The sequence below is a fragment of the Hemiscyllium ocellatum genome, chromosome 5 (assembly GCF_020745735.1).
Source record: "Hemiscyllium ocellatum isolate sHemOce1 chromosome 5, sHemOce1.pat.X.cur, whole genome shotgun sequence".
NCBI lineage: Eukaryota > Metazoa > Chordata > Chondrichthyes > Orectolobiformes > Hemiscylliidae > Hemiscyllium > Hemiscyllium ocellatum.
In genome coordinates, this window is record NC_083405.1 from 31183729 (window position 1) to 31202178 (window position 18450).

The following is an 18450-nucleotide window of genomic DNA, read 5'->3' on the forward strand; positions in this document are numbered from 1 at the left end:
GAACAGCCCATTCAGGCAAGCCCCATTGAGGAACAGCTAAGGCTGGGGCAGGGTTGGGGGCTTAGTTAAGAAGAGCCAGCCCATGTCCATGTTGCTGGAAAGGGACCCCTCAGATGAGCACAGAATGCTTATTTCCAGGCTTGCTAATGACACAAAACAAGGGGGGATGACAATTGGGAGGAGAAACCCAAGAACCATCAAGGGGATTTAGATGGCTGAGTGTGTGGGTAAGAGCATGGCGATTGAAACATAATATGGAAAAATGCGAAACTGTGGAATGGGCTGCCAGAGAAGTGGTGGAGGCTAGTACAATTGTAACGTTTAAAAGGCATCTGGATGGGTATATGAATAGGAAGGGTTTGGAGGGATATGAGCCCGGTGCTGGCAAGTGGGACGAGAGTGGGTTGGGGTATCTAATCGGCATGGGTGAATTGGAGCGAAGGGTCTGTTTTCGTGCTGTACATCTCTATGACTCTATGCCCACTTTGATTGGACAAACAGAAATGCACCACATTTTTTTTTAAAAGTTGGAGGATTGAGGATTGTTGATCTGCAAAGGAAGCTGATTGCTTTTGCTCACGAGTCACGGAAAGTTAACATGAAGGTGCAGCAAGCAAGTTGGAAGACATGAATGACTCAGTGGTTAGCACTGCTACCTCACAGCACCAGGGACCCTTGGCAATTATCTGTGGTGGAGTTTGCACATTCTCTTTGTGTCTGCGTGGGGTTCCTCTAGGTGCTCTGGTTTCCTCCCACGGTCCAAAGATGGGCAGGTTAGGGGCATTGCCCATGTTAAATTGCCTGGAGTGTCCAGTGAAGAGCAGGCTAGGTGGACTAGCCATGGAAAATGCAGGGTTACAGGGATAGACTAGCGGGATGGGTCTTGGTGGGATGCTCTAAGAGGGTCGGTGGGACTCAATGAGCCAATTGGCCTGCTTCCATATTGTAGGGATTCTAAATGTCAAACTGGTGTTCCTTGCAAGATGATTTAAGTAGAGGAGCAAAGGTGCCATGCTGCAAATGCACAGACCTTAGTGACACGGCACCTGGGAGTATTTTCTTTTTTTTGACATAGAATCTGTACAGTGCAGAAAGTGGCCATTCTGCTTATCAAGTCTACACTGATGCTCTGAAGAGCATCCCACTCAGACCCAGCCCCCACCTCTATCCTGTAACCCTGCATTGACCATGATTAATCCACCGCTCAGCGCATGAACAGTGTCTACAGCTTTGGTCGTTGACTTAACAAAAGATACAATGGCAATAGAGGGAGTTTAACAAAGGTTCGCTGGATCAATTGCTGGGAAAGCAGCATTACCTGAAGAGGAGCGATTGACGAAGTTGGGCCTGCATTCTTTAGGGTTGAGAAGAAGAGGCGATATTAATGAAATATAAAACCTGTACAGGGATCAACAGGGGAATAGCAGGAATGAAGTTTCCTCTGACAGGAGTGGCTGGGGTCATTGCACTATCTCAATACAAGAACAAAGACGTTTAGAACTGAAACAAGAGGAATTTCTTCATTCAGAAGGCAGTCTTGGATTTTTCAATCTCAGGAAACTGTAGAGACTCAGTTGTTGAGTATCTCTAAATATTAAAGTTGATAAGGATTCCGGGGATTGTGCAGGAACATGCCACCCAGGTTAAAAAAAGCTGATTATGATTTGATTAAATGATGGAGTATGATCAAACAGCTGAATTTCCACTTCTTTCTTCTCTTGGAGGGTCCTTCATCTCTACCCACAGCCAGATAGCTAGGGATTCCTGGTGGCCATGCCATATGGCATTGTCTTTCCTTGCAGATGCCACTATACTTAGGCAGCAGGAAGATGTTCGAAAGTGGAGTTGCAGGTAGATAGGATAGTGAAGAAGGCGTTTGTTATGTTTTCCTTTATTGGTCATAGTATTGAGAACAGGGCTTGGGAGGTCATGTTGCGGCTGTATGGAACATTGGTTAGGCCACTGTTAGAATACTGCGTGCAATTCCGGTCTCCTTCCTCTTGGAAAGATGTTGTGAAACTTGAAAAGGTTCAGAATAGAAATACAAGGGTTGGAGGATTTGAGCTATAGGGAGAGGCTGAACAGGCTGGGGCTATTTTCCCTGGAGTGTCGGAGCTGAAGGGTTACCTTATACAGGATTACAAAATTATGAGAGGCATGGATAGGATAAATAAACAAAGTCTTTTCCTTGGGGTCAGGGAGTCCGGAACTAGAGAGCATAGGTTTAGGGTGAGAGGAGAAAGACATAAAAGTCACCTAAAAGGCAACTTTTTCACACAAAGGGTGGTATGTGTATGGAATGAGCTGCCAGAGAAAGTGTGAAGGTTGGTACTATTGCAACATTTACGAGGCATTTGGATGGGTATATGTATAGGAGGAGTTTGGAAGGATATGGGTCGGATGCTGGCAGGTGGGACTAGATTGGGTTGGGATATCTGGTCGGCATGGACGGGTTGGACTGAAGGGTCTGTTTCCATGCTGTATATCTCGATGACTCTGTAACCCTCCAGCTGGTTTCCAGTGTATATTGTAAATCTCAGACATAGAACAACGTTGGTGGGTACCTGAATACATCTTCTTAGGTTTTCCACTTAATTGCATTAAAAAACTTCAAGAAAAAAAAGCAAAAATGCAACAATAATGTACGTAGAATTCACAGATTAGTAATTTAGTCATTCTACATCTTATGTTAATGCCAAATACTGAACTGAGTTGAATGAGCTTTATTGTGAGATGTACTCAATGAAAGGTCTATAGTCACTGCATTACAGCACCAACTTAGATATAAAGGTACCTAGGTACAGATACCTCAGATACAATTCTTCAGGAATAAAAACAGAATAGAAAAGTAAATAAATATGTAGTCCAGCATCATAGGTCACAGAGATATGCAGCACAGGAACAGACCCTTCCATCCAACTCGTCCATGCCGAACAGTTATCCTAAACTAATCTAGTCCCATTTGCCAGTACTTGGCCCATATCCCTCTAAACCCTTCCTATTCATGTACCCACCCAGATACCTTTTAAATGCTGTAATTGTACCAGCCTCCACGACTTCCTCTGGTAGCTCATTCCATTCAAGCACCACCCTGAAAACGTTGCCCCGAGGTCTCTTTTAAATCTTTCCCATCTCACTCTAAATCTGTGCCCTCTAGTTCTGGACTCCGTCACCCCAGGAGAAAAGACCTTGACTATTTATCCTATCCATGCCCCTCATGATTTTATAAACCCCTCAGCCTCCAACACTCCAGGGAAAACAGTCCCAGCCTATTCAACCTCTCCCTTTAGCTCAAATCCTCCAACCCAGGCAACATCCCTGTAAATCTTTTCTGAACCCTTTCAAGTTTCGCAACATCCTTCCCAAAACAAGCAAACTAGAATTACATGCAATATTCCAAACAAAGCCTAACCAATGTCCTGTACAGCCGCAACATGACCTCCCAACTCCTGTATTCAATACTCTGACCAATAAAGGAAGGCATACCAAACACCGCCTTCACTATCCTATCAACCTGTGACTTTACTTTCTAGGAGCTATGAACCTGCCCTCCAAGGTCTCTTTGTTCAGCAACACTCCCCAGGACCTCACCATTAAGTGTATAAGTCCTGCTCTGATTTGCTTTCCCAACATGCAGCACTTCACATTTATCCTGCCACTCCTCAGCCCATTGGCCCATCCGATCAAGATCCAGTTGTACTCTAAGGTAACCTTCTTTGCTGTCCACTACACCTCCAATTTTGGTGTCATCTGCAAACTTACTAACCATGCCTCCTATGTTCACACCAAATCATTTATATAAATGTAAAAAAGTAGAGGATCCAGCACTGATCTTTGTGGCACTCCACTGGTCACAGGCCTCCAGTCTGAAAAACAATCTTCCACTACCACCTTCTGTCTTCTACCTCAACCCAAATGACTAGTTCTCTTTGTATTCCATCAGATCTAACGTTGCTAACCAGTCCCCATGAGGAACCTTGTTGAATGCTTTACTGAAGTCCACCTCATCAATCCTCTTTGTTACTTCTTCAAAACACTCAATCAAGTTTGTGATACATGATTTCCCACGCACGAAGCCAAGCTGACTATCCCCAATCAGTCCTTACCTTTCCAAATAAATGTACATCCTGTCCCTCAAAATTCCCTCCAACAACTTGCCCACCACCGATGTCAGGCTCACCAGTCTTTGGTTCCCTGGCTTTTCCTTACCAACTTTCTTAAATAGTGGCACCCCATTAGCCAATCTCCAGTCTTCCAGCACCTCACCTGTGGCTACTGATGATGCAAATATCTCAGCAAGGGGCCCAGCAATCACCTCTCTAGCTTCCCACAGAGTTCTAGGGTACACTTGATCAGGTCCTGGGGATTTATCCACTTTGATAAACGAGAAAAATGAAGAAGTAAAAAGTTGAGAATATCAGTTTCTCTGACCCAGTTCATTTTAACAATTGCTGAAGTAAAATTCCTGAAAGACTCATGCCAGTTCATTCTTGCCAGTAGAATATAGGCTTCTTTTTCACATTTTTGCTCCAATTAGGTCTTAAAGTTAATAAAGGTGATTCAAAGCTGCAGAGACAATTAGTAACATCAGCAGCAGGGACAAGAAGTGCAGGGTCGGAACTGCATTTCTAAGAACATTCTGAGGATTATGTATCGCATGGAGTAACCACAGGATGTTATTCATTCCACCGTTCCAGCTGCAGTTATCATTGCTAAGATCTTTAGACTTTAGATAAAATGCCACAATTCCAAAATGACGCAGATTTTGTCTACATTTGAAATGTACAACTGTTGCAGAATCTGGAACAATAATTCGACCACATCCTCCAGATTTATGTTATTCATATTGGCCAATATTGAGTTACCATCTTACTAACAATTTGAGCAATAGATTCTGTTCAATGTAATTTTCATTTTAATTGTCAGTTGATCATTGTAAGTTGCAAAGCTAATGCAAAGACCAAGGCTTTTTTTCCTAAAAGTCATTAAACAGATCTTCCAGAACTGTTAAGGCAAAACCGTATTGATTTTGGACAGTTTTAGCAGGAGTGGTATGCAATTTATTTCTCAAGAACATGACTGCAGATTTAAGTGACTCAGCAGCTTTCCAACAGTCATCAGAGTTGCCTGTAGGCTTTTTTCCATTTATCACAATGACCGAGAGGGTCACTCAAAAATCCCACTAAAATCAATGGATTTAAAATCTTGCCCAAATTCTAATTAAGCATTCATGACAATTCAGACCCTATTCTAGGAGTGACAGTTTGTAAAAATTACACCTTTGAAGTGCTTCTCTATCAGCTATTATATCATTGGACAAAATGTCTGCTTCAAGCCATTCTGCAGTAAGTTAAAAGTGAGCTCATTAGCAAGAATGTCCATCACTGCCACCAAATAAACATAATGTGAGTTGAAGTGGGGTCTAAAGAAAGAGGCTTTTCCTCTGTGAACATCAGCAGACAAGGAAAATTACATCTCACTTCCTCAAGCAGAGAATTATAGTAGAGAACCTAGATCACCGTCTCAAAGTGTGAAGATAGTCAAAATAAAAACAATTGTGCATATTCATGAAACGTATCAATTCTCCGGAAAAATAAATCTGCAACCAGAACAGACAGACTAAGAGCCATATATGTACAACTGATTCGCCTCAGGATAGGCAGAAAGTGCACAATTTATCGATGCTGCGTTGTCTGTGGGAAGCAGAGATGACGATATGCTCTGCCAAGAGCAATAGACAACACAGACTTGTAGCACAACATGATGACCAGTTAAGCCTTACACAGCCATTTAAAATTAGCTGGAGGAAAAGAAAAATGTCAATATGGTGACCTCTTTCTCTGGTAGAATTCAAATGAAAATGCATCTTACATTCATCAGCCCCTTGTTGCTTAAAGCTCCTGGCATGAATTGATTAAACAAAAGTATTTCTCTACACCCTACGTTTCAGAAGGAAATAATATTCCTGTGGGTTTTCTTGCTTGTGTTTCCTGTTTGAGATACAGGCTGGGTTTTTCACTATTTTCAATTCAGTGTGGGAGCAGGCATGTTCAGGAACAAGGCATTGTGCCCCCCTCCCCCCCATACCCATAACCACCAACAAGAAAACCACCCGATTAACCACAAATCAGACACTAAGTGGTCACCTCATGGGCTTCTCAGCCAGTCACTTCCTGGCACAGTGATGTTCTGCCCTGTTTGCAGCCATTGTGAGAAACAGTGCTGCTTCAGACACCCTAACCACTGGCTGTACAGCAGCACTGAAAATCAGGAGAAGAGGGAAGGTAAGTGTGGAATTGCAGGATGGACATTGTTGGGAAGGGGTGGAGGGTCATCCGTAAGGGCAAGTGATGGCTTTCAGCCGCCACCTCCATCCCACTCATTGTACTCCGATCACATCCAGACTGGGGCAAATCAAGGGGTCTATCCCAACCAGGTAGGTAGGCTTCCTCTTCACCTCTCACAAACACAGCTTAGTAGGGCCAATAGTAGAACGAGACCTTTAAAATGATTGTTAATTGAGAATTTAATGGCTTTAATTGGCAGCAGATCAGGAAGGTTGACAATAGGTTGTCCTGGTCAGGACTTAATTCCAGAGATGGAGCCAGGGCAAATATTCAGATGATTGACACCAGGATGATATCTGTCCCTTACCATGCTCCTTGCCTGCCACTTTCAAGGAGGGTAAGATGCCAGTCACAGTTTTAAAAATGTGGTGTATGGTGTTCAGAACGTTTATAAATGATTAACAGCGGATAATATGTTGGTAAATTACCAAGAAGTGGTCTGGCTCCTTAATTCAGCTGTCACATACAAATGAATTCATCATCAACATAACAGGTCAAAAAAAAAGTGTTGCCTTAAAACCTCAGTTGCACAGATAGATTTCAGTGGTCATGTGATCTCTCTTCCCACTTATCCTCACTAAACTCATTCTGAGAGTTTGTGCGTTTGGAAGAGAGGTGAATGCACATCTGAGTAATAAACACACACAAAAAGAAAATTCTAAGATTATATCAGGTTATACAACAAGGTAGGGAAATATGTGTCTGGGAATCAACTACATTCAAATAAAAGATGACACCATACCTAAGGTAGGTGATTTAATATTCTGGATCATTTGTTAGCTGACACAAGCAAATAAAAACTGAGGTATTGGCAGAAAATTTATAATTTTATACACCTGAATGGGAGCTTTGTCTGTTAGCTGCACACATCTAATATTTTACCAACCGGATTCATTCCTCCCATCGATCAACCAGGTCATACCTTCTGCCAGTCTTCACATATCTCCACTTCACCACCCTGCACGCACCCCCCCCCCCCTCCCTTTCATCTACAGCTCTCCCCACCTCCCCCCCCCCCCGTCCTGAAGAAGGGTCACACCGAAACGTTGACTTCTCCCCCTCCTGATGCTGCCTGGCTCGCTGTGTTCTTCCAGCCTCCTGCTTGTCTAAATTGGATTTCAGCGTCTGCAGTTTTTCTGTCTCTAACCACAGCTCATATTTTAGCAGGCTATGCAGGATTTACTCAGCATTAGAAGCAATAATTAGAAAATCATGTGCAGTACATGCCGGTGATTTCAGGTAATCGTGAAACTTGAGAGGGTTCATAAAAGATTTACAAGGATGTTGCCAGGGTTGGAGGGTTTGAGCTGTAGGAAGAGACTAAGGGGTTGTTTTCCCTGGAGTGTCAGAGGTTGAGGGGTGACATAGCCACCTGATGATGGAGCAGCGCCTCGAATACTAGTGCTTCCAAATAAACCTGTCAGACTATAACCTGGTGTTGTGTGATTTTTAACTTTAAAAGAAGTTTATAAAATCATGAGGGGCATTGATAGGGTGAATAGGCAAGGTCTTTACCCTCAGGCAACTGAGTCCAAAACTAGAGGGTGAGGGGGTAAGATTTAAAAGGCACCTAAGGGGCAACTTTTTCACGCAGAGGGTGGTGCGTGTGTGGAATGAGCTGCCAGAGGAAGTGGGGGAGGCTGGTACAATTACAGCATTTAAAAGGCATTTGGATGAGTATATGATTGGGAAGGGTTGAGGGGGATATGGGCCAAATACTGGTAAATACAACAAGATTAATCCAGGCTATCTGGTTGGCATAGACTACTCGGACTGAAGCTTCTGTTTCCATACTGTACATCTCTATGACTCACTGATTTTTCTAATTGATTTTTTTTCAAAATTAAACAAAGTAAGGTAAAATGTTAAGCTTTTGATCCAAAAGCAAATCATCAAGACCAACATTTATAAGCTCAACGTATTTCCATAGCATATTTGCACATGTATTTCCTTACACACCCAATCTCTCCAGGCCAATCCCAATTTACAGTCATCTCCTCAGGACTCAGTGCATAAAGATTTGGGCCACTTTTGAACATAACAAAATCAAGATTAATCCAGGTTGGTGTTTTGAAGTGGTACTGGAGATTTGATGCTTTGTCAACATCAGCAGTCCACCAGCCTTCTTTTCAAAAGAGGACTTCCTTTAGTCAAGGCGGGGGGGGGGGGGGGAGCCTCCATCCTTACAGATTATACTCTGTTACCTATTCAAACCCCGAATGGTACAGTAGGGACTGAGGGCTGGAACACATATCTTAAAGATGCAAACATGACAACACTTCTGAATGCAAACTTAACATGCGCGGTGCCATATTTGCCTGATTATCTGGCCAAAGTACCCAAATATTTACACAGAGCAAGGTCCAGAATGGGACCATAGGATGGTGGTGGAGGGGTGAGGGGGATTTTTCTTTACCTGGCTAGTCCAGAACTATGCAGATTTAATGCACTTCTTGATTAACTTAACATCAGGACATTGTCATTATGTGTTCAACAGATATTCCACATGAACTTCAGCCTGATCAACACGTGTCTGTCAGCCCAGGAAGTGGCTGGTCAGATAAGGATGACATTGTAGGACAGGAGGTTGAATACGAATGTAATGGCAATGGAAGCAGCTAATCCACATTGGTGGTGTTTGGCCAGTCGGTCAAAGACGGTCTGCTTCCTGGCATTGGAGGATGCCTTGTACAAATGGTATGTTGGCCTTAATTGTGACAGGTTTCAACAACAAGAGCAGGGATGTGTTGTTGCTGTTGTACAGGGCCTTGGTGAGGCCACACCTGGAATATTGCATGCAGTTTTGCTCTCCTTTTCTGAGGAAGGATGCTCTTGCATTGAGGAAGGGCAGTGCAGATTTACCAGGCTGATTCCGGGGGTGGTGGGACTAACCTACGAGGAGAGATTGACTGGGTTAGGATTTTCTCGCTGGAGTTCAGATGAATGAGGGAGGATCTCATAGAGACTTAGAAAATTCTAACAGGACTAGACAGGGTAAATGCAGGGAGGATATTCCCGATGGTGGGTGCTTCCAGAGCCAGGGACACAGTCTGAGGATTCTGGGTAGACCATTTAGGATGGAGATGAGGAGACATTTCTGCACCCAAAGAGTGGTGAGCCTGTGGAATTCATTACCACAGGATGTAGTTGATGCCAAAGCATTGAATGTATTCAAGAGTGGGTTAGATAGAGCACTTGGGTGAATGGGATCAAAGTTTATGAGAAGCGAGCAGGATTAGGCTGTTGAGTTGGATGATGAGCCATGACTGTGATGAATGGCAGAGCAGGATTGAAGGGCCAAATGGCCTCCTCCTATCTTCTATGTTTCAATGTTTCTCCCAGGCCAGGCAGACAGACACCTCCTTAGCAGGATTCCCAAAGCGCAGGAATTCTTGCATGTGTTAAAAATTAAAATTTATTCAAAATGGGAGCCTCGCTACCTGCTTAAAATATTTGAATAGCTAATTGATGTCCCGAATGAGAGCTGGTCACCCTACCCCCATCTCTGTCAAAATGATGTGGGTGGGTCAAAGGCAGACTGGAGGCAGGCTTGAGAATTTTGAAATCTATATCCCTAATTAAGCTAACAAAAGATTTCCTCTGTAATAGAACCAAATGGATAGATCTATTCTGAATTCCAATATGTCAAAGATGTGTCTACCAGAATTATTATGATAGTCTGTAGCTGAATTGCCCGGATGATTTTAATTGTGAAAATGATGGATAATTTTTTTGCAAACAGATATTCGTACACTATACTGCAAATTGAGCCTCATATTTCTTGCAGCGGAATTGCAGTGGCTATTTGTTCTGACAGCTTGTCATCCAATTCAAGATAAATTGATTGTCTTTAGTGGTGTCTAGTTGCGTAGCTGGACCTTGCCTCTGTCGAGAGTGTGGTGCTGGAAAAGCACAGGTCAGGCAGCATCCGAGGAGCAGGAGAATCAATGTTTTATAAGTCATATTCCTGCTGAAGGGCTTATGCCCGAAACATCGATTCTCCTGCTCCTCAGATGCTGCTTGACATGCTGTGCTTTTCTAGCACCACACACTCGACTCTGATCTTCAGCATCTGTGGTCCTCACTTTCTACTGGACCTTGCCTTTACTCAAGGATTCAATTGTCACTTTCTATCCTCAAATCTCATGTGATTGGAGTCGAAAAGACAGCAATGTTTTGTGACTCAAGCATCAAGATTTGAGCGCTAGGCAAATGCTGCTGTGAAAATGTTCAGTTACAAGTTTCCTTTCAAAGGCAAAGAAATAGATTAAAAGTGACAAACAATATCCACCAGATGAGCTGTAGGGAATTGTTGACTGGGATCAGTTTATTTATTTTCTCGCTTCTCTCATTTGGATCCATGGTTCTGGGTCCAAAGCCTATTCTACACATCCATCTGCAGATTCAACAATTTTTGTTATTTCTGTCTGTCAGCAATGAAATATAAGTAAGAGCATGAATCAGAAAACATTTTCAAAGTCACAGATTAGGTCGCTGTGTTTTCTGTAGATTGTAGTGTTGTTAATGCAGGCCAAGGGAAATGACTCTGTCACTGGATGAGAAATCCATAGATCCATGCTAACGCTCTAGGCTCTGTGTAAACCACAACAGCTACTGCAATTTAATTTCCATTCCAAATCTGGAAGTTAAAGTTAGTCTCAGCAATGGTGATCATGAAGCAATCATCAATTGTTGTAAAAATCCATCTGGCTCACTCTTAGGTCTAACCTGGTCAGACCCACAGCAACGTACCTGACTCTTAATTGTCCTCAGAACGAGTCTCACAAGCCCTCAGTTCGAGATTACTCAGGGATGAGCAACAAATGCTAGCATTTCTAGCAATGCCCCATCCCATGAAAGAATAAAGGAAAACGTGCAGTGAAATGTAAATCAGGACAATTTTCTTCGATTATCATCTGTAGCGCTTTATTAGCCACGGTGCAATGAGGGAAAAGGGCAACTTGCAAATGCCGTATAGTTGAATTTGCAAAAGGTGTATGATATCATGTAAAAGGTTACGACACCAGGTAAGAGTACATCATGTAGGGGGCAACACATTAAGAAGTTAAAGGTTTGGCCAGCCAACAGGAAGCAGACAGTAGGGTTAAATGGCTCTTTGTCCAATGGCACATGGATTAGAGCTGGGGTCTCAACTATTTACAATCTCTATCAATGACTTGGAAGAGAGGACCACATGTAAAATAGCTAAATTCATCATTGACATCAATATAGGAAGGGATGAAGTTGCCAAGAGGAGCTAGAGAGGCTGTAAAGGGAAATAGGTCAAGTGTGGGCCAAACATTTGGCAGATGGAGTACAATGTGAACTTGTGTATTTTGGCAAGAAATACTTAAAGAGAGAGAGATTGCAGACCTTGGTTACACAAGAGTCTGAGGGTGCTGGTGCATGAAGGACAATGTCAGTACGCAGATTCAGCAAGTGATTAGGAAGACAAAGGAAAGTTGGCATTTATTGCAAGAGGAATGAAACATACTCATGGGGAAGTTTCATTGCCACAGGAATAGGATATTGGGTAGTGAACACATTTGGTGTACTTTTACAGTTTTGGTCTCCATATTTGAAACAATATATTAATTGCATTAGAAACAATTCAATGAAGGTTCGTTTGACCCGTTCCTGGGATTAAGGGCTTATTTTACAAGGAAACGTTGAACAGGTTTGGGAGATACGCATTGGAGGACTTGAGAAGAATGAACTGTGAAGGTATTGAAACATGAGTGGCTCCTGAGTGGACCTGAAAGAGTGGATACCAGGAAGAGGTTCAAGTCAGGGAGGGGACATGTAGGAGACACAGTTTAAGAATAAGAGGACTCCCTTTTAAGATTGTGATGAGGAAATGTTTTTTTCTCTCAAATCTTCAGTAATTCCCTTCCCAAGAAAGCAGTGGAGGTGAATCATTGAATTGATTCAAGATAGAGATAAGTATATTTTTCATAGACAAGGGAGTCAAGGGCTATAGATAACAGGCAAGAAAGTAGAATTAAGACCACAACCAGGTCAGCCATGGTCATATTGAGCAATGGAGTAGATTCAAAGGGCATACGTCCTACTCCTGCTCCTACAATCTTTTCTCAGTCAAACAATGGTACCCTGAGTGAACTATAAATATTGGAGAAAGCCTGTTCCAATGATATTCATGGGCCTCATTTGTGTTCATCTAAAGCTGCATGTACTAGGTGGCATGGTGGCTCAGTGGTTAACACTGCTGCCTCATAGTGCCAGTGAACCGGGTTCGATTCCAGCCTCGGGCAACTGGCTGCATGGAGTTTGCATCTGTTCCAGTTTCCTACAAAGGTTAGGTGGATTAGCCATATCAAATTGCCCACAGTGTCCAGACTTTGTGGCTTAGTCATGGGAAATACAGGGGTACATGGATAGGGTGGGGGAGTGAATCTAGGTGGGATGCTATTTGGACGGTCGGTGTGGACTCAATGGGCCAATGGCCTGCTTCCAGACAGTAGAGATTCCATTATCATAGGAAAACAAAATCTTCTGTTCTTCTCCCGGTATAACAGAGTCATTTCCATCATAGATCAAGGACAGTTGGCCTGTGGAATCTATGTCAGAAGAGTTCCCTAACGACATCAACATTTTCCTGTCCTGGAAAACATATTCCCATGAAATTGAGCAGCATCTCCATGAAGGTAAGGGAGCAATCATGTTTGACAACCTCTCCCATTCAGATGATTACTGAATTGCCATTGCCATAGTAAATACTTGAGATGCCTTAGCCAGGCTTGTTAGAATTGCAGAGTGCAGCAGAACAGAATTACCAGACAGCAGTGGCTGCAGAAAGCTCTGGCCTTTTCTGCCAATCTGTCTGAATACCTACTTCAACCTCAAAAGGAAATGCACATTTCCAGAAATGGGTGGTTAGCTAACTTAACAAGTCTTATTCAGAGGGTACAATTTCAGACATGCGTAAGGCTTTATTACTAAGCCCTCTTTACATTGGTTAGCAGCTTACAGGAGACAGAAAGGAATTAAATACCAACTTCCGTGTGTTAGAGTTGATTAATCCAATGATACTATATACATCAATTTTTATAGCAGACTGCACCAACCCTCCAAACAGCATCCCACCCTAACCCATATTTCGCAAGATTAACCCACCTAGCCCTCACATCCCTGGACACTACGGGGCAATTTTGCATTTTGGTGAAGGGTTTTTGCCCGAAACATTGATTTTCCTGCACCTTAGATACTGCCTGACCTGCTATGCTCTTCCAGCACCACACTCTTGACTCTAATCTCCAGCACCTGCAGTCCTCACTTTTGTCTAGGCAATTTAGCATGGCCAATCTATCAAACCTGCACATCTCTGGATTGTGGGAGAAAGCCAGAGCACGCAGAGGAAACCCAAGCGGACACGGGAAGAATGTGCAAACTCCACACAGTCACCCAAGGCTGTGAGGCAGCAGTGCTAACCACTGAGCCACCATGACACCAATCTTGGTCAGCTGGAATCTACTGGTTGCTACAACAACCAAAGCAAATTTGCACAACTTCCTCTCCTGCATATTTGATCCTTGAGACACGAGCCACACTACTTAACTTGGAGCTGAACGTGCAAGTCTGGGAATGGTACGTAGTTGTTAGGAAATGTAAGAGCAACTCATGCTTAGGGAGCATTGGAAAGCAGACATCAATGAAGAGTGAAACAGATTTCAAAAAACAGTCAAAATAAGAATGAGGCCACTGGAGGCAGCATCATAACAAAGAGATGAAAACCTTAACAATCAACCTTAAACAGGAAAGACTGTAAAACATATTGAGGGGCCAAAAGACAACAGCATTGAATCTTGAAAATTTGTGAGAATGATATTGTATGAATAGCAATTACTGATGGGAAGAAAGTTTTTAATTCTTGAAAGAGATAATTTCCAATGTTTTCCTGATCGAATTTAACAAATCACCTTTCATTCTGAAGTATGAATCAATTGGGGCAAGTTGGAATTGCTGCTACTTTGTTCATACCTATCAAGAGTAACCAATCTCCAAATGTTTACTGAGCCTACAGACACGTAGGAAAATGTACAGTTGCCCTCTGAGGGGCAGGTTCGAGAGGTGGGCTGGTGGATTGGACAGCAGGTCGGGAAGGGTCTGTTGCGGGTCACTTGCCTTCCAAACCCCTAGCCAGCAAGCCCGCCTTGCAAACTCCATTTTCACCCTCACTCAGCCATGGCTCCAGTGCCTTGCTGATCTGGGGTCTCTGGAGGATGCTCTGTTACTGTTCTCTTGGTGGGACTGTAGCCAATGAGGGGGTTGCGAGCTACTGATTGATCAGGAGCTCCTGATTGTCGGGTTTACTTATATCCACAGGGTCCTGCTGACCATATACCTTGCATTTTGGATGGTGGGCTTGCCCCAAAAGAGGTAGCGTAGTCTGTCTCCTTGATTAAATTCTTCTCATGACATACAGCTATTCATGACTAGCTGCTCATTAGTATTGTCAGTATTGTATTTGGAGCAGCGCAGTGGCTCAGTGCCAGTGCATTAGTGCAGGGATCTGCGTTCAATTCCAGCCTTTGGCGACTGCCTGTGTGGAGTTTGCACATTCTCCCCGTGTCTGCGTCTCCCCGAGTGCTCCGGTTTCCTCCCACAGTCCAAAGATGTGCAAATTAGATGGATTGACCATGACAAATTGTCCTGTAATGTGCAGGCTAGGGGGATAGCTATGGTAAAAACCCAATGTTGTATTATGGGAATTGGGTGGCTCTGGGTGGGATGCCCTTCAGAGGGTTAGTGCGGACTCACTATGCTGAATGGCCTCTTTCTGCAGTGTAGAGATTCTATGATGCTATTCTGTATTCTAAAACGGAGGTATCTGTGTGACTTTATTCTCAAGGATTGAAATGGCTGAAGACTTAAAAAGGTCTGAAATTATTTTTCTGTCAAGTGTTATATAATTATAGCTGTCATGAGATATAAGTGTTTTTAGGCCAATTCAAGTAAGTGGAATTCGAAGGCTTCTCAACAAAAGAAGAAATAGAAGCCAAAGACTTTATGGTCTGGCAAGCTTGCTTCAGTATTATCTACAATCTCCACTTTCTCCACTTTCCTGACCAGTCCACATTTCCCACTAAGCTGCCTATCCTGGCCTTAAAAATATTCAATAGTGAAGCATCCACAACCCTCCAGGACAGAGAATTCCAAAGATTCACAATTCTTAGAGTTAAATATTTTTTTCCTCACCTTTGTCCAAATAGATTGGCCCTGAATCCCAAAAGCGTTCTAAATTCCCTAATCAAGTGAAATTAATTTCTCAGCATCTATCTGATCAAAACTTTCAGAATCTTGTTTGTTTAAAAAGGTGGTCTTCCAGTCTTCTGAACTCCAGAGAACATAGATTAGTTCAGCCTCTCACCATAGTACAACCCACTCATTCCAAGGATCAACACCATGAACCGTCCAGTCAGATTATACCTTTATTTAAACACAGAGACCACATCTGTACAGAGTACTCCACATATGGTCTTAGCAAAACCTTGTGCAATTGCAACAAAAATGTTCATTTCTGTATTCCGACCCCCTTGCAATAAAGACTAGCATGCTCTTTGTTTTCTTTACTGCTCGCTGTACCTACACACAAAATTACTGTTCACCTTGTAAGCTTCGATAGTGAAGGACACTTGATGAGCATGTACAAGTGTCAAACTTCATAAAAAACAATTTGCTTTTTATGCTTACAGCAGAAGTGAATAACTTCATACCTCCCTACTTTGTAGGCAAGTGGGTAGAAACATTTGCTTTCCTCTTGTTTATCTTCTGTTACTGTCAAGACTGTAGATTAAAGCATTTGTATCAAATCTCCACAGAAATCTCAGCATTTTGTGTGTTTTGTGCATGTAATACATGATGAAATCCGTACTCTCAACATAATCAAAGGGCTACAGATTAATCAACTATTTTCCAGAGTTACCCCATTTTAACTCACCACCACTTTCTCAAGGGCATTTAGAGATGGACTTGGACTTCGCAGTAATCCCTCTTCTCAACTTACTCACTGTCTATCCTGCCACCGCTATTAATGATGCTCCACCTTCACATGACCAATTGGAAAATGAACAGATTCTTTGTTAATGTAAATAAACTATTCTTGCCTATCAGTCAAACAGCTGTTGACCAACACCTTACAAGGTTTCTCCTGGCTTTGCCCACAGCAAATTTTCTGGAAATCTATTTTTAATTCTTGGACACTCCAGAGTTGGCAATCCTAGTGATCGAAAAAGGGGAAAACCTATCTTATACCTTTTGCGAACCATCCCTTACCATGCGCCACATATCTGATATTCTCTCCTGATCTTCTGTTCCTTGACCCCTAGACCCTATCTTTCACTGACAGTCTTCATAAGTGTTCCAAAGTACGTCTCAGTAAAATGACATACATTCTTTGAAAAAACATGCTATGAAAATAACTAAAGCACTTGCTTGTTATTGGAGCTAATTCTCTCATTATGACTGTGATGCACTCCCCAGTCAGCAGTTGGTCTCTTAGGGGAAGATTTTTACCATCAGCCTTAGCTCTTGTCTGATTCTGTAGATGTTCTTTGACGATTTTACAGTGATTCTTATTCTTTAAAAGTTTAGAAACTGGAAGCAAGAGGAGCCCTTAGTGCCCACTTAACCATTCAACATGGTCATAGATGATCTCAATACCACATTCATTTGACTCTGCAGCATACAGAAGGCAACAGCATCTTGATAAAATGATCCAAGTTAAGAATTTATCAATTCAGGCCACCATGACTGAAAACTCATCGCGATTCAACCAGCTGAAATATTTGCCCACTGCTCACTTCCCCACTCTCTTTCCCAGACTTGCGGAACACTAGCTCAGCTGTCTTGTCTCCCACCTCTCCCTCACTCAACCCGAGGTCCTTCTCCTCTCTTGCTACACCGCACGTGCTGCTGCCATAACTATGCCAAACCAGCATTTTCAGTCCCCTGAGGTGGTTCTACCTTAGCTCTGCTCACAGACCACTTGAAATCCCAATATTATCATACTGATGAGAGAACTTAGCTTCAACATTTGTGCAGTGCACGAGCAACACAAAACACATTTCTGAGCAAGTTCTGACAGCTTCCGACAAATTGCAGCATGGTTTTACTAGGGCAGTGTTTCTATTAATAGCTTTGCTAGGTTACAGTGCCCTTTTAAAACAGTAAAATGGTGGTGGAAATTTTTTTCTCAAATAAACTCCTTTGCATACACACTCACCACAAAACAGAGCCAGTTTTGACCCAGTAAATTGCTCGAACACGTGTTTAATTTTGTCTATGTGTATTATGTGTCAGTAAGCATTTCTGTACATCTCATCAACAAATCAATCAGATGGCTTCTATAGGAGCACAGTGCATTTTGTTCACAATTACTAACTGGTGACATATTCAATCCAACGGGCGTAATTCTAATTAACAACCCCAGTAACAAAACACTGCAATGCAGAGACAAAATTGCTTCATTGTCAAGAATGCTCACCTTTGCCATCTGGGCCTGTACTCCACTGGCTTTGAGAGATGCCACTGCCTTCTGTGCAGCTGCCGGGCTGTCAAAATCTACGAAGCCATAGCCTGTGAAAGACAGTTACCGTACATTATCAGCACCAGGTACGTGCAGAGCATCCAACAGCAGTGAACTTTGACAAAGAAACCTCCTGTTCGACCCAAGATCAGATTAAAATGAAAAGAACCTCAGTCTTTCCAAAATGTTGCTCTCATTCTCCCAGAACTGTGACTTGTCTACGTTGAAGTTTTATATAAAGTGGAGCAAAGGAAGCAATCTCAAAGAAGCTTTGTTTGCTGGACACTGATGATGATGCATTGGTAGGAAACCTTAACTTAATTAATTGGCAATAAACATTTGGCTGTGGCCTTATTCTGTCAATGCCTTTTACCTTAATGGTCTTAATAGAAAACATTCTCTCAGTGTGCCTTTCTGGCAAGGTACAGTAATTTTCTTTAGCTTTCTTTTTAAACTACATTTCCCAAGCCAATTTCTGCACACTCTCTAAGTGAAGAAAATCGCCATGAATGGTGTGGACTGAAGGTAAGGAGTCGCTGAGTTAGGGGACTACTATTT

General features: G+C 42.7%; 1 protein-coding gene across 7 annotated transcripts in view; it reads right to left on the reverse strand.

Annotated features, from left to right (window-relative positions):
- The window catches only part of rbms3 (RNA binding motif, single stranded interacting protein), a 1363226-nt gene that overhangs the window by 303190 nt on the left and 1041586 nt on the right, over positions 1 to 18450 (reverse strand). For all 7 annotated transcript variants that reach the window (XM_060824630.1, XM_060824631.1, XM_060824632.1 and 4 more), the window contains one exon: positions 17851 to 17942. In XM_060824630.1, coding sequence (XP_060680613.1) covers positions 17851 to 17942 — 92 coding nt within the window. The remainder of the gene's footprint in view (positions 1 to 17850; positions 17943 to 18450) is intronic.